Source organism: Tamandua tetradactyla, chromosome 13 (genome assembly GCF_023851605.1).
Source record: "Tamandua tetradactyla isolate mTamTet1 chromosome 13, mTamTet1.pri, whole genome shotgun sequence".
Taxonomy (NCBI): domain Eukaryota; kingdom Metazoa; phylum Chordata; class Mammalia; order Pilosa; family Myrmecophagidae; genus Tamandua; species Tamandua tetradactyla.
This window is the reverse complement of record NC_135339.1, coordinates 58,695,748-58,710,271: the sequence shown is the minus strand read 5'-3', so window position 1 is coordinate 58,710,271 and position 14,524 is coordinate 58,695,748. Positions and strand designations below refer to the sequence as shown.

The 14,524-nt window shown below is 43.6% G+C and overlaps 1 protein-coding gene across 2 annotated transcripts in view; it reads left to right on the top strand.

Moving 5' to 3' along the window:
- Window positions 1-14,524, top strand: part of RRP12 (ribosomal RNA processing 12 homolog) — a 35,658-nt gene continuing 21,134 nt past the window's right edge. Inside the window, exons 1-10 of one of the 2 annotated variants that reach the window (XM_077125632.1) lie at window positions 1-239; window positions 713-942; window positions 2,520-2,603; window positions 3,624-3,700; window positions 4,232-4,337; window positions 4,544-4,660; window positions 12,109-12,247; window positions 12,339-12,466; window positions 13,382-13,480; window positions 14,112-14,203. In XM_077125632.1, coding sequence (XP_076981747.1) covers window positions 101-239; window positions 713-942; window positions 2,520-2,603; window positions 3,624-3,700; window positions 4,232-4,337; window positions 4,544-4,660; window positions 12,109-12,247; window positions 12,339-12,466; window positions 13,382-13,480; window positions 14,112-14,203 — 1,211 coding nt within the window. In that variant the 5' untranslated portion in view covers window positions 1-100. The remainder of the gene's footprint in view (window positions 240-712; window positions 943-2,519; window positions 2,604-3,623; window positions 3,701-4,231; window positions 4,338-4,543; window positions 4,661-12,108; window positions 12,248-12,338; window positions 12,467-13,381; window positions 13,481-14,111; window positions 14,204-14,524) is intronic. The other variant, XM_077125633.1, reaches the window with a different exon arrangement.

The following is a 14,524-nucleotide window of genomic DNA, read 5'->3' as shown; positions in this document are numbered from 1 at the left end:
GGAAGTGAAGCAGGCTGGTGATCCACGTGGGTTCTGCGCGTGTTTCTTATTCTCTGCTAGTCCGTCCTTTTAGCCCGCTGACGGCGGAGGACGAGTCGACATGGGTCGCTCGGGGAAGTTGCCCTCTGGTGTGTCGGCTAAGTTGAAGCGCTGGAAGAAAGGCCACAGCAGCGACAGTAACCCCAATATCTGCCGCCACCGCCAGGCCGCCCGCAGCCGCTTTTTTAGCCGGCCCTCAGGTAGCAGGGCAGAAACTTGGTCGGGGTTAGGAGCGGAGTTCTGGGCAGGCCTGGGTCCGGAAGGGGCTGGGGCTCTCTGGAGAGGCCCAGGGTCCAGGAATTAGATCTTTTATCTCCTGGAATGCAAGATCTGGAGACCACTGTAAAGGCCCACCCTTCCCATTTAGCAGATGAGGAAACTGACGTCCAGAGTAGGGAAATGACTTGTCTAGGCTGCCGCGGGTGTCAGAGTTGCGTTGCGACTTATGACCTTAATTAATAATTGGCCCTGGATAGTTCTTTACAACACGTATTCACCTTCATTTATTTCTTCGTTTTCTAAATTCTAGGCACATAGTGGACTGATGAGGCAGGCAGTGCTCAGAATTTGGTTTTGGTTTGGAGCCTGGACTCCTGGTTTGTAGGGGTTGTTCTCTCTGCCAAAAACGGGTTGGGTAGAAATGGGGGGCTTCCCTTGTGCCTCCCGTTCTTAGGAAAGAGCGACCTGACAGTTGATGCAGTGAAGTTGCATAATGAGCTGCAGTCAGGGTCCTTGCAACTGGGTAGAAGTGAAGCTGCTGAGATGGCCATGGAAGAAGAGGTGGAGCCGGCTCTCAGTCAAAAGTCCTCTGGCACCTTCCTGAGTGGCCTCTCCGACTGCACAAATGTCACCTTCAGCAAAGTGCAGCGCTTCTGGGAGTCCAACTCTGCTGCCCACAAGGAGGTAGGGGACGGGTCCAGAATGCCTGGGAAAGTGAGGTGGAGACAGACATGCTTTTTATTTCCTTCCAGCTCAGGGTGATTGCAGTCGAATAACAGCTGCTGGTATTTCTGGAAGATGCATCATCTCCCTTTGTATACCCTACTTACTGTCTCTCCCAGGACAGTTTCCACTTTTTGCTTTTTTAAAGAACGTTCCCCCCTTGTGGGTAGAAATAGCTTCCTAATATTTATCTACTTAATTGTACCTGACACTGGACTTTCCACATGGAATAGTTTCAAGAAACATTTGTTGAGTAAATTAAATGCTGCATAATAGTAGTTAGAAATTACTTTAGCAAGAATTAAATTATGTATTTTAAAGTTATATATTTATGTATCTTTTCCTTTTTTTAAAAAAAATGGAAAGTGTCAAAATTCTAAATGATACCAAAGTGACTGGAATACAATGTGAAAGTTGTTCTCCAACCTGTGTCTATAGCAGTGGCTGCTTTTAACAAGTTATGTATCCTTGACCAGCATTCTACAATAGAAATTAATGCAAGCCACATATATAATTTTAAATTTTCTAGTAGCTACATTAAAAAGGAAAAAGGGACAATTGAAGTTAATATGTTTTATTTAATCATGTATATCCAAAATGTTCTTTCAACCTACAATCAGTATAAAAATATTAACTTTCATCATGCTATGTCTTCAAAATCTAATGTGTATTTTAATTTATAGCACATCTCCATTTGGAAGCTAAATTTTCATTGGAAATCCTTTATTTGTATTTAAAGTTCATACAGGTTACAGTTTAAAAAGTAGATTCAAAAGTAAAAATTAAAAAATAAATAAAATTATGAAAATATAAAAGAATATACGCGTATCCAAGTTGTTCAAAGTGTGTGTGGTTCAAGAACTGAATCAGGTATTAGTTTTTTTGGGGGGGTATGGGCAGGACCCGGAAATGAACCCCGGTCTCTGGCATGGCAGGCGAGAACTCTGCCTGCTGAGCCACTGTGGCCTGCCCTGAATCAGGTATTAGTTTTTAAATTTAAATTAATTAAAACAAAAAATTAGAGAGCTCTTCAGTCACACTAGCCCCATTTCAAGTGTTCAGTAACCTCTTGTCCACATCACTGCTCTAGACTTTTTTGTATATATTTTACCCACATTCTGTTATTTAGATTTACTGAAACATGATTATATTTTATATGCACTACTCTGCAACTTTTTTCTCCACTGAATGGTATATACATTATTTTTACCATTGGTTATATAGTATTTGAATATACCCTTTTTTATTGTATGATAATACAACATTATTGATCCTCTTTTTTTTTTTTTTAGATACAGAAATGATTGCACACTTGTGCAGGGATTTCTAAAAGATTGAGTTCCAGAGGTGGAACTTGGGCACAACTGTTCTGACTCTTCATGGTGGCCCATGGTGTATAATCTTAGCTCTGAAGGCCGCTCATTTTTCTGTCTCTGAGCATTGTTGGGATATTCATTTGTCAGGGAGCAGGGAAAGAGGCTACCCTGGGGTGGGTTAGCTCTAAGAGATGTCACAGGCACCATCTCCCTTCTGTGCAGATCTGTGCTGTCCTTGCTGCAGTCACTGAGGTGATCCGCTCTCAAGGCGGGAAGGAGACAGAGACTGAATACTTTGCTGCACTGGTGAGTGGGTGCAGGTTGGGGATGGGTGTTCAGAGCAGTGGGTTATGCAGGCTATAGAGAGAAGATAGAATTGGAGGACATCCCCGGCACCTGTGGATAGAGGAGCCAGCCTTGACAAGGTGAAAGTGCATCATTCATTCACAGGTGCCTCGTTAGAGCTAACATTTGGTTCAGGATCCCTGGGCATCCCCTGAACCTTTTTAAAGAGTTGGTGAGGTCACATTATTTCCATGATGACGCCAGGATTTCATTTACCATTTTCAGTTGCATGCTCTCATAACTGTACAGCAAAGTTTTCTTAAAGTTGCATTATGTCTGGTGACGTTATTTTAACAGTTGTATATTCTTGCATTTTAACAATTTCTTACTTTTAATTTTTAATATGGTAAGTATTGATAGACATAACCTATATAAACAAACTCTTGTTGGGGTCCTTAATAATTTTTTAGGGTGTAAAAATTTGAGAATGAAAATGACTGCTTTAGAACAGGGGCTGGCAAACTGTGGCCTGTGGGCCAAATCTGATTTCTAGCTAATTTTTATAACAACCTGAGAGCTATGAATAGCCTTTACATTCTTTAAAGGAATATTTAAACATATGCACACAAAGAAGAATATGCAACAGGAACTTTATGTGACCTAAAAAGCCCAAAATATTTACTATCTGGCCCTTTATGAAAAAGTTAGCCAGCCCCTGCTCCAGAATACTAAAATAGATGAGACAGCAGTACATGATACTTATCTTGTGCTAGGCAGTGTTCTGAGAGTTTTACATGTATTAACTCAAACCTCCTAACAACTTATGAGGTACTATTGTGCCCATTTTACAAATGAGGAAACCCTAAAAGTCACACAGCCCAAAGTCACACAGTTAGTAAGTGACAGAGCTGGGATTTCAATATCTGCTCCAGAGTTCTGGTCATCACTGCTTTCCTGGGCACATAGTTTCCCTGCCCACTCCTCTTTCATTTGACTAGCACGACACATTTCCCTTTCACACCCCTTCTATCTGACTCTCAGATGACTACAATGGAGACAGTGGAGTCCCCCGAGTCTCTGGCTGCTGTTGCTTATCTGCTGAACCTGGTCCTGAAGCGGTAAGTCCTGGCGCCTGTTTGAACCCAAGTATCTCTGTGGAAGGGATGAGGGGGTGTGTACAGGAAGAACAGAAACAGGGAGTTGTTAACCCAAGATACTTGAGTGTCTGATGGCATTCTATAACATCAAGCTCCAGGGGAATTAAGCGTTAGCAGCCTGGAGCCTGGGTAGAGGGAGCCCTGATGCAACGAGTGGGCTAGGAGAAATGGGGATGGAATGCTGGCTTCAGGATAACTGGAGACCTGGAGAAGTAAGGAGAGGATTTAGTAAGGGTTTAGTCATGGGTTTAGTAAGGATCCTGATCTCATGAGCACCACAGAGAATGGGTTGTGGGCAATGGAGAAGGTGAGGGGGGCGGAGCTTAGGTGCCAGGAAGGATGAGTTCTTATCCTGTCTTTGTCGCTCACTAGCTGAGTGACTGGGCAAACAGTGCCCTCTCTGTCCTAGCTTCTTCCTTTGTACCATGATGGGTTCCACTAACCGATGTCGGAGGCCCCTCTGGGGTTCTGACCTCTCTTCTCTCCCCACAGAGTGCCTAGCCCGGTTCTCATTAAGAAGTTCTCTGATACCTCCAAAGCCTTCATGGATATCATGTCAGCCCAGGCCAGCAGCGGCTCCACTTCTGCCCTCCGATGGGTTAGTATCTTATCATTTTTCCCTTGGCTATCTTTTCATAGCTTGTCTGATTTGGCAAAAGCTTGGATGTCCCCTGGGAAGGGTTTAGGTGCTCCATGGACTCTCAGATGATCCCTTTGACATTTACTGGAGTTGGTGAGAACCTGGGCTCTTTTGCCCCTGGCCAAACCTGGTGGGGCTGAGATACCCTCATTTACTTTTTCAAGGTCCTTTCCTGCCTGGCCACCCTTCTGCGGAAGCAAAACCTGGAGGCCTGGAGTTACCCTGTGACCCTCCAGGTGTACCACGGGCTGCTGAGCTTCACTGTGCATACCAAGCCTAAGGTGAGACTGCTGGACCTCCAGAAAACAGGGCTGAGTCTGGGGCTGGGGCTGGCTTGTCTGAGTGGGGTCAGGGAGATTGCTTGGGGCTCTTGCCCCAAGGCTCTACTTCAGGCCCTTAAGGCCTCTTCTGCTTAGATCTAGAAGACAGGGGGCAACCCCTCCTTGTACAGGAGGGATGTTGACTGTAGACCTTCTTGAGTCACATGGAATCATATACCATGTTTATATTGGCAGGCAGGGCCAAAGGGTGAAGGGAGCTTGAGTTTTGGAGTCACCTATTTCTGGGTCGGATGCTGGCTTCACCACTTGGGGAGTGACCTTGGGCAAGCTACTTAATCTCTCTGAGCCTTAGTTTCCCAACTGTGAACTAGAGATGATAACACAAACTTGCTGCAAGGTTGTGGTAAGGTTCAGCGTGTATCCCAAGCTAGGCAAGGTTCCTGGCTTACAGCAAGTACCCAGGGCGTGATGGGTCCCTCTCTTGCTTCCTGCTGAAATTTAAGGCAAGGAATATACAGTAATAAAAGTGGTCATCATTGATCACTAACTGCTGAAGTCTCTTATCCCGGATATACTCACATCCCCACCCCTACATGTTCATGTGGTATTTCTCTCACTTCTTCAGGTCTCTGCTGAAAGGTCACTTCATGGGAAACTTCTTCCCTGACCACTCTCTAAAAAGTCACGGTCCCTCCTCCGTTCTCTACAAAATATGTTTTACCTTCTGATATGTATTTTTTTTTTCCCTCCCAAATAAAAGGCAAATTGTCTGTACTGTTCACTGCCAAACTGCCAGCCCCTGAAATGGTTCCTAGCTTGGTGTGGATTCTTAGTATGTATTGGATGATTGAATGAACAAATGAATGGGTCAATCCTCATTTTTTTTTTATTAATTAACGGAAAAAAAGAAATTAACCCAACATTTAGAAATCATACCATTCTACATATGCAATCAGTAATTCTTAACATCATCACATAGATGCATGATCATCGTTTTTTAGTACATTTGCATCGGTTCAGAAGAACTAGCAACACAACAGAAAAAGATATAGAATGTTAATATAGAGAAAAAAATAAAAGTAATAATAGTAAAAACAAAACAAAACAAAAACCTATAGCTCAGATGCAGCTTCATTCAGTGTTTTAACATGATTACTTTACAATTAGGTATTATCGTGCTGTCCATTTTTGAGTTTTTGTATCTTGTCCTGTTGCACAGTCTGTATCTCTTCAGCTCCAATTACCCATTATCTTACCCTGTTTCTAACTCCTGCTGGACTCTGTTACCAATGACATATTCCAAGTTTATTCTCGAATGTCGGTTCACATCAGTGGGACCATACAGTATTTGTCCTTTAGTTTTTGGCTAGACTCACTCAGCATAATGTTCTCTAGGTCCATCCGTGTTATTACATGCTTCATAAGTTTATCCTGTCTTAAAGCTGCATAATATTCCATCGTATGTATATACCACAGTTTGTTTAGCCACTCTTCTGTTGATGGACATTTTGGCTGTTTCCATCTCTTTGCAATTGTAAATAACGCTGCTATAAACATTGGTGTGCAAATGTCCGTTTGTGTCTTTGCCCTTAAGTCCTTTGAGTAGATACCCAGCAATGGTATTGCTGGGTTGTATGGCAATTCTATATTCAGCTTTTTGAGGAACCGCTAAACTGCCTTCCACAGTGGTTGCACCATTTGACATTCCCACCAACAGTGGATAAGTGTGCCTCTTTCTCCGCATCCTCTCCAGCACTTGTCATTTTCTGTTTTGTTGATAATGGCCATTCTGGTGGGTGTGAGATGATATCTCATTGTGGTTTTGATTTGCATTTCTCTAATGGCCAGGGACATTGAGCATCTCTTCATGTGCCTTTTGGCCATTTGTATTTCCTCTTCTGAGAGGTGTCTGTTCAAGTCTTTTTCCCATTTTGTAATTGGGTTGGCTGTCTTTTTGTTGTTGAGTTGAACAATCTCTTTATAAATTCTGGATACTAGACCTTTATCTGATATGTCATTTCCAAATATTGTCTCCCATTGTGTAGGCTGTCTTTCTACTTTCTTGATGAAGTTCTTTGATGCACAAAAGTGTTTAATTTTGAGGAGCTCCCATTTATTTCTTTCTTTCTTCAGTGCTCTTGCTTTAGGTTTAAGGTCCATAAAACCGCCTCCAATTGTAAGTTTCATAAGATATCTCCCAACATTTTCCTCTAACTGTTTTATGGTCTTAGACCTAATGTTTAGATCTTTGATCCATTTTGAGTTAACTTTTGTATAGGGTGTGAGACATGGGTCTTCTTTCATTCTTTTACATATGGATATCCAGTTCTCTAGGCACCATTTATTGAAGAGACTGCTCTGTCCCAGGTGAGTTGGCTTGACTGCCTTATCAAAGATCAAATGTCCATAGATGAGAGGGTCTATATCTGAGCACTCTATTCGATTCCATTGGTCGATATATCTATCTTTATGCCAATACCATGCTGTTTTGACCACTGTGACTTCATAATATGCCTTAAAGTCAGGCAGCGCGAGACCTCCAGCTTCGTATTTTTTCTTCAAGATGTTTTTAGCAATTTGGGGCACCCTGCCCTTCCAGATAAATTTGCTTATTGGTTTTTCTATTTCTGAAAAATAAGTTGTTGGGATTTTGATTGGTATTGCATTGAATCTGTAAATCAATTTAGGTAGGATTGACATCTTAACTATATTTAGTCTTCCAATCCACGAACATGGTATGCCCTTCCATCTATTTAGGTCTTCTGTGATTTCTTTTAACAGTTTTTTGTAGTTTTCTTTATATAGGTTTTTTGTCTCTTTAGTTAAATTTATTCCTAGGTATTTTATTCTTTTAGTTGCAATTGTAAATGGGATTCGTTTCTTGATTTCCCCCTCAGCTTGTTCATTACTAGTGTATAGAAATGCTACAGATTTTTGAATGTTGATCTTGTAACCTGCTACTTTGCTGTACTCATTTATTAGCTCTGGTAGTTTTGTTGTGGATTTTTCCAGGTTTTCGACGTATAGTATCATATCGTCTGCAAACAGTGATAGTTTTACTTCTTCCTTTCCAATTTTGATGCCTTGTATTTCTTTTTCTTGTCTAATTGCTCTGGCTAGAACCTCCAACACAATGTTGAATAATAGTGGTGATAGTGGACATCCTTGTCTTGTTCTGATCTTAGGGGGAAAGTTTTCAATTTTTCCCCATGGAGGATGATATTAGCTGTGGGTTTTTCATATATTCCCTCTATCATTTTAAGGAAGTTCCCTTGTATTCCTGTCTTTTGAAGTGTTTTCAACAGGAAAGGATGTTGAATCTTGTCAAATGCCTTCTCTGCATCAATTGAGATGATCATGTGATTTTTCTGCTTTGATTTGTTACATTAATTTGATATGATGTATTACATTAATTGATTTTCTTATGTTGAACCATCCTTGCATACCTGGGATGAATCCTACTTGGTCATGATGTATAATTCTTTTAATGTGTTGTTGGATACGATTTGCTAGAATTTTATTGAGGATTTTTGCATCTATATTCATTAGAGAGATTGGTCTGTAGTTTTCTTTTTTGTAATATCTTTGCCTGGTTTTGGTATGAGGGTGATGTTGGCTTCATAGAATGAATTAGGTAGTTTTCCCTCCGCTTCGATTATTTTGAAGAGTTTGAGGAGAGTTGGTACTAGTTCTTTCTGGAATGTTTGATAGAATTCACATGTGAAACCGTCTGGTCCTGGACTTTTCTTTTTAGGAAGCTTTTGAATGACTAATTCAATTTCTTTACTTGTGATTGGTTTGTTGAGGTCATCTATGTCTTCTTGAGTCAAAGTTGGTTGTTCATGTCTTTCCAGGAACCCATCCATTTCATCTAAATTATTGTATTTATTAGCGTAAAGTTGTTCATAGTATCCTGTTGTTACCTCCTTTATTTCTGTGAGGTCAGTAGTTATGTCTCCTCTTCCCTTTCTGATCTTATTTATTTGCATCCTCTCTCTTCTTCTTTTTGTCAATCTTGCTAAGGGCCCATCAATCTTATTGATTTTCTCATAGAACCAACTTCTGGTCTTATTGATTTTCTCTATTGTTTTCATGTTCTCAATTTCATTTATTTCTGCTCTAATCTTTGTTATTTCTTTCCTTTTGCTTACTTTGGGATTAGTTTGCTGTTCTTTCTCCAGTTCTTCCAAGTGGACAGTTAATTCCTGCATTTTTGCCTTTTCTTCTTTTCTGATATAGGCATTTAGGGCAATAAATTTCCCTCTTAGCACTGCCTTTGCTGCGTCCCATAAGTTTTGATATGTTGTGTTTTCACTTTCATTCGCCTCGAGGTATTTACTAATTTCTCTTGCAATTTCTTCTTTGACCCACTCGTTGTTTAAGAGTGTGTTGTTGAGCCTCCACGTATTTGTGAATTTTCTGGCACTCCGCCTATTATTGATTTCCAACTTCATTCCTTTATGATCCGAGAAAGTGTTGTGTATGATTTCAATCTTTTTAAATTTGTTAAGACTTGCTTTGTGGCCCAGCATATGGTCTATCTTTGAGAATGATCCATGAGCACTTGAGAAAAAGGTGTATCCTGCTGTTGTGGGATGTAATGTCCTATAAATGTCTGTTAAGTCTAGCTCATTTATAGTAATATTCAGATTCTCTATTTCTTTATTGATCCTCTGTCTAGATGTTCTGTCCATTGATGAGAGTGTTGAATTGAAGTCTCCAACTATTATGGTATATGTGTCTATTTCCCTTTTCAGTGTTTGCAGTGTATTCCTCACGTATTTTGGGGCATCTGGTTCGGTGCATAAATATTTATGATTGTTATGTCTTCTTGTTTAATTGTTCCTTTTATTAGTATATAGTGTCCTTCTTTGTCTCTTTTAACTGTTTTACATTTGAAGTCTAATTTGTTGGATATTAGTATACCTACTCCTGCTCTTTTCTGGTTGTTATTTGCATGAAATATCTTTTCCCAACCTTTCACTTTCAACCTATGTTTATCTTTGGGTCTAAGATGTGTTTCCTGTAGACAGCATATGGAAGGATCCTGTTTTTTAATCCATTCTGCCAGTCTATGTCTTTTGATTGGGGAATTCAGTCCATTAACATTTAGTGTTATTACTGTTTGGATAATATTTTCCTCTACCATTTTGCCTTTTGTATTATATATATCATATCTGACTTTCCTTCTTTCTACACTCTTCTCCATACCTCTCTCTTCTGTCTTTTCGTATCTGACTCTAGTGCTCCCTTTAGTATTTCTTGCAGAGCTGGTCTCTTGGTCACAAATTCTCTCCGTGACTTTTTGTCTGAGAATGTTTTAATTTCTCCCTCATTTTTGAAGGACAATTTTGCTGGATATAGGAGTCTTGGTTGGCAGTTTTTCTCTTTCAGTAATTTAAATATATCATCCCACTGTCTTCTAGCTTCCATGGTTTCTGCTGAGAAATCTACACATAGTCTTATTGGGTTTCCCTTGTATGTGATGGATTGTTTTTCTCTTGCTGCTTTCAAGATCCTCTCTTTTTCTTTGATCTGACATTCTAACTAGTAAGTGTCTTGGAGAACGCCTATTTGGGTCTAATCTCTTTGGGGTGCGCTGCACTTCTTGGATCTGTAATTTTAGGTCTTTCATAAGAGTTGGGAAATTTTCAGTGATAATTTCTTCCATTAGTTTTTCTTCTCCTTCTGGGACACCCACAACACATATATTTGTGCGGTTCATCTTGTCCTTGAGTTCCCTGATACCCTGTTCAAATTTTTCCATTCTTTTCCCCATAGTTTCTGTTTCTTTTTGGAATTCAGATGTTCCATCCTCCAAATCACTAATTCTATCTTCTGTCTCTTTAAATCTATCATTGTAAGTATCCATTGTTTTTTCCATCTTTTCTACTTCATCCTTCACTTCCATAAGTTCTGTGATTTGTTTTTTCAGTTTTTCTATTTCTTCTTTATGTTCAGCCCATGTCTTCTTCATGTCCTCCCTCAATTTATCGATTTCGTTTTTGAAGAGGTTTTCCATTTCTGTTCGTATATTCAGCATTAGTTGTCTCAGCTCCTGTATCTCATTTGAACTATTGGTTTGTTCCTTTGACTGGGCCATATTTTCAATTTTCTGAGCGTGATCCGTTATCTTCTGCTGGCGTCTGGGCATTTAGTCAGATTTCCCTGGGTGTTGGACCCAACAGGTTGAAAGATTTTTCTGTGAAATCTCTGGGTTCTGTTTTTCTTATCCTGCCCAGTAGGTGGCGCTCGGGGCATACGTTTGTCTGCGGGTCCCACCAGTAAAAGGTGCTGTGGGTCCTTTAACCCTGGAAAACTCTCGCCGTGGGGGAGGTTCGCCAGCCGAAGCGGCTTGGAGGAGTGCCAGCCGGCCCGGGGATCCGAACGCGGGGAGGGTCGCCGGCCACCGCAGCCCGGGAGAGCGCCCGTCCGAATTTCCTAGTCGGCCCGGGGCGCCAAGTGTGGTGGGAGGGCGCCAGCCACGGCTGCCCGGGATAGTGCACCGTTCCCAGCCGGACCGGGGAGTCACGTGTTTGGAAGGGACCCCCCAGGTCACCGTTCTCCGTGGCCTGGGGATTTCTGATCCAATTCTCTCTGTTCGTCCGGGGGGCCGCACGTGGTGGGGGTGCCATCTGCCGCGGCTTGAGGGGACCGCCTGCCCAATTCTGCCAGCTGGCCCGGGAAGGAGGAGGGGAGGGACTCCGGCCGCTTGCCGCCCCGCCCCGGCAAGCCCGCGCCCCTCGGCGATCTCACCGGAGCGGGTTCTCCCAGCCAGTCAGCCGTTCCAGGATGGGGTACGCTGTCTTTTTGATCTCTGTCATGGCTCCGGGAGCTGTTCTGTATCGTTTCTACTCCCCTAGTAGCTGTTCTGGAGGAGGAAAGGTGAGGATGGCAAGGCTGTCGAGGACGGTGGCAGAGGAGCCGGTGAAGGCGGAAGAGGGCACAGTGGTGGTTGGAGAGCCACTGGAGCAGGAGGAGAAAGGGAAGAATAAGATGGCGGATGGAGCGCCGCCAGGGCAGAAGGGGAAAGAGAAGGGCAAGATGGCAGCAGGCGCACCACCGGCGGAGAAAGACGAAGAGGAGGGTTAGATGGCGGCGGGAGCGCTGGCGGAGAAAGAGGAAGAGGAGGGCTAGATGGCAGCGGGAGCGCCGGCAGAGAAGGGGGAAGAGGAGGGCTAGATGGTGGCGGGAGCGCTGCTGGCGGAGAAAGAGCTCAATCCTCATTTTAAAGATGAGGACACTGACCTCTGAGATTACTAGTTTAGCTTGCTCAGGGACCTCTCGAGATAATGGCAGAGTGGGGATGTAGAACTGATGTTTGTCTTGCTCCACAGCCCAGGATTCTATGCTTATGAAGCCCCTAGCCTAGCACTGGGCATGTAGGAGGCATTCTTCATGCTTTGTGGCTAAGTGCAGATCCAGCTCTCTTCCTTCTTGTCTTGCAGATCCGGAAGGGTGCCCAATACGGAGTGTCCTTGGTTCTCAAGGGCAGCGAATTCATGTTTGGTGAAAAGGCCCCTGCTCACCACCCTGCTGCCATTTCTACTGCCAAGTTCTGCATCCAAGAGATTGAGAAGTCTGGAGGTGGAGGAGCCAGTCTGCGGGCAGGGTGCGGGGGAGGCAGCAGCACCTTCAGAGGATGGGCTGGGTTCTCAATTCCTGTCTTGCCTGCCAGGCTCCAAGGAGGCCACCACCACATTGCATATGCTGACACTCCTGAAGGACCTGTTTCCCTGTTTCCCGGAAGGACTGGTGAAGAGCTGCAGTGAAACCCTTCTCAGGGTCATGACCCTGAGCCACGTGGTGAGCTCGGGGCCCGAGAGCTGAGGGGAAAGCATAGCTTCAGACCCTATGCCCACAGTGCTGGAGCTTGGGTAACTCACTCATCAGGCAGGGAGCAGGGTCGCGGATGTCCCCTGCCCCTATTTTTCTGCTCTCACTGAGAATACCATCTCATCCGTACTGTCAGGCAGGGTGGGCCACCTTCTGGGTCAGCATCCAGTTGAAAGCTGGCCTCCGAGAAGGTCAGGTCAGGATGAGGCCAGAAAGCTTGTGGAGCTGGCACGGCATCAGGCTCCATCCTTCCCAGCCCACGAGCTCTGCTGCTACAAGTCACAGATTGTTATTTCTCTTTAATATTTCTTTGTGGTTATTTATAACAAATCGGTATAGTAGCTTTAAAAACGCGTAAAAAATGGTCCCCTGTATTTCTACTATCCTATCACACTCCTGCTAATCATTGTACATCTCTTTATAGTTTTTGTTCATGTACATATTTTAAATGTTTATTATATAAGCAGCATGGTCATTGTTTAAAAAGAAACATAATTCACTAATATATAAAGTAGAAAGTAAGAGTCTGTTTTTCCCTCCAAGTCCAAGCGATAAAGTTCCTGTTCCTGAGAGACAACTTGCTGTATTTCCTTTCAGATATTTTCTCTTTGGATAAACAAATCTACATAATAATACAGCTCTAGTTATTTATGCCGAGCTTGATAGCCTGCTTTTCTGGCCTGTTATCCTGTTAGAAGTATTTTTGTTCCTGTTTCTCCGTTGACTTTGTATAAATCATGTGCATATCTTTCAGTGCTGCCACATCCTTGCTAAAGTGACAGTCCTCTTCTGGGTGTGGGGGCCATGTTTTGCAGTGGGAGGGTGAGGGGTGCAAGGGGTTCTGGGACTTTGTAGCTCCCCATTCAGTCTGTGTGTCCTCTCCAGCTGGTGACGGCCTGTGCCATGCAGGCCTTTCACAGCCTCTTCCACGCCAAGCCTGGCCCACGCACCCTGTCAGCAGAGCTCAACGCCCAGATCATCACGGTGAGGCCTGATGCTGTTGGGGGAAGAGGGCCTGCTGGGCTGGGTGGGCCTGGGCCCTGTGTCTTTCCTGCAGAGTGAGGCTGAATCAGCCTGGGCGGATCTGCCCCAGAGGAGGAAGCCAGTAGACAAGAGAGTGACCCTGGAAGCTACATCATTGTCCATGGTGGCTAGGGGCCCGTCTTTTGAATGGACCAGGTGTCTTTCTTAGACTAGTGGGTTTAATGCAATAAGCTATTTAGCCTAGTTCCATGGTGTTAATAGTTGCCTTGAGCAGAGACTCTCAACCTTAGGGATCCATGAATGGATTTCAGGGTGTGTGTGTGCATAAACCCCCAAAATAGTTTCCAAAATGTCTTCATGCTCTCACATGCATTTTCCTGGAGAGTAGTTCTGTGGCTTTTGTTAGATTCATAAAAGCTTTTGTGTGACCCGAGTTATACTCCACTGCTCCTAAAAGCTTTTTACCCATAGAGTCAGAACTGAAAGGGCTTCATGGGAGCAAGGAAAGGCAAGAACTGGGAAAGCCAAGAGGTCTCTGTGTGCAGCCTGCCATGGGAATACTGCTAGGAATTGGGACTGCTACTGAACGCACTCACTCAGTCACCCGCTTATTCTCCCTTCCCACCTCCAGGCCTTGTACGACTACCTTCCCAGCGAGAATGACTTGCAGCCCCTGCTGGCTTGGCTTAAGGTCATGGAGAAAGCCCACATCAACCTCGTCAGGTAGAGACAAGAGTACCCCATATCTCCATCTAGGGGACTTGCTCTGGGATATCTCTGGAAGGAGGGATATGTATCAGAACTTCCTGTGGCCTGGTAGGTGTTCCCATGTCATATATGATGAGTTGAAGAGTGTTCTAGTTTGCTAGCTGCCAGCAGGCAACACACCGGAGACAGACTGGCTTTCAATAAAAGGGGATTTATTTTGTTAGTTCTTCAGAGGAAAGGCAGCTAACTTTCCACTGAGGTTCTTTCTTATGTGGGAAAGCTCAGGGCGATCTCTGTTGGCCTTCACTCCAGGCCTCTGGGTTCTAACAACTTTCC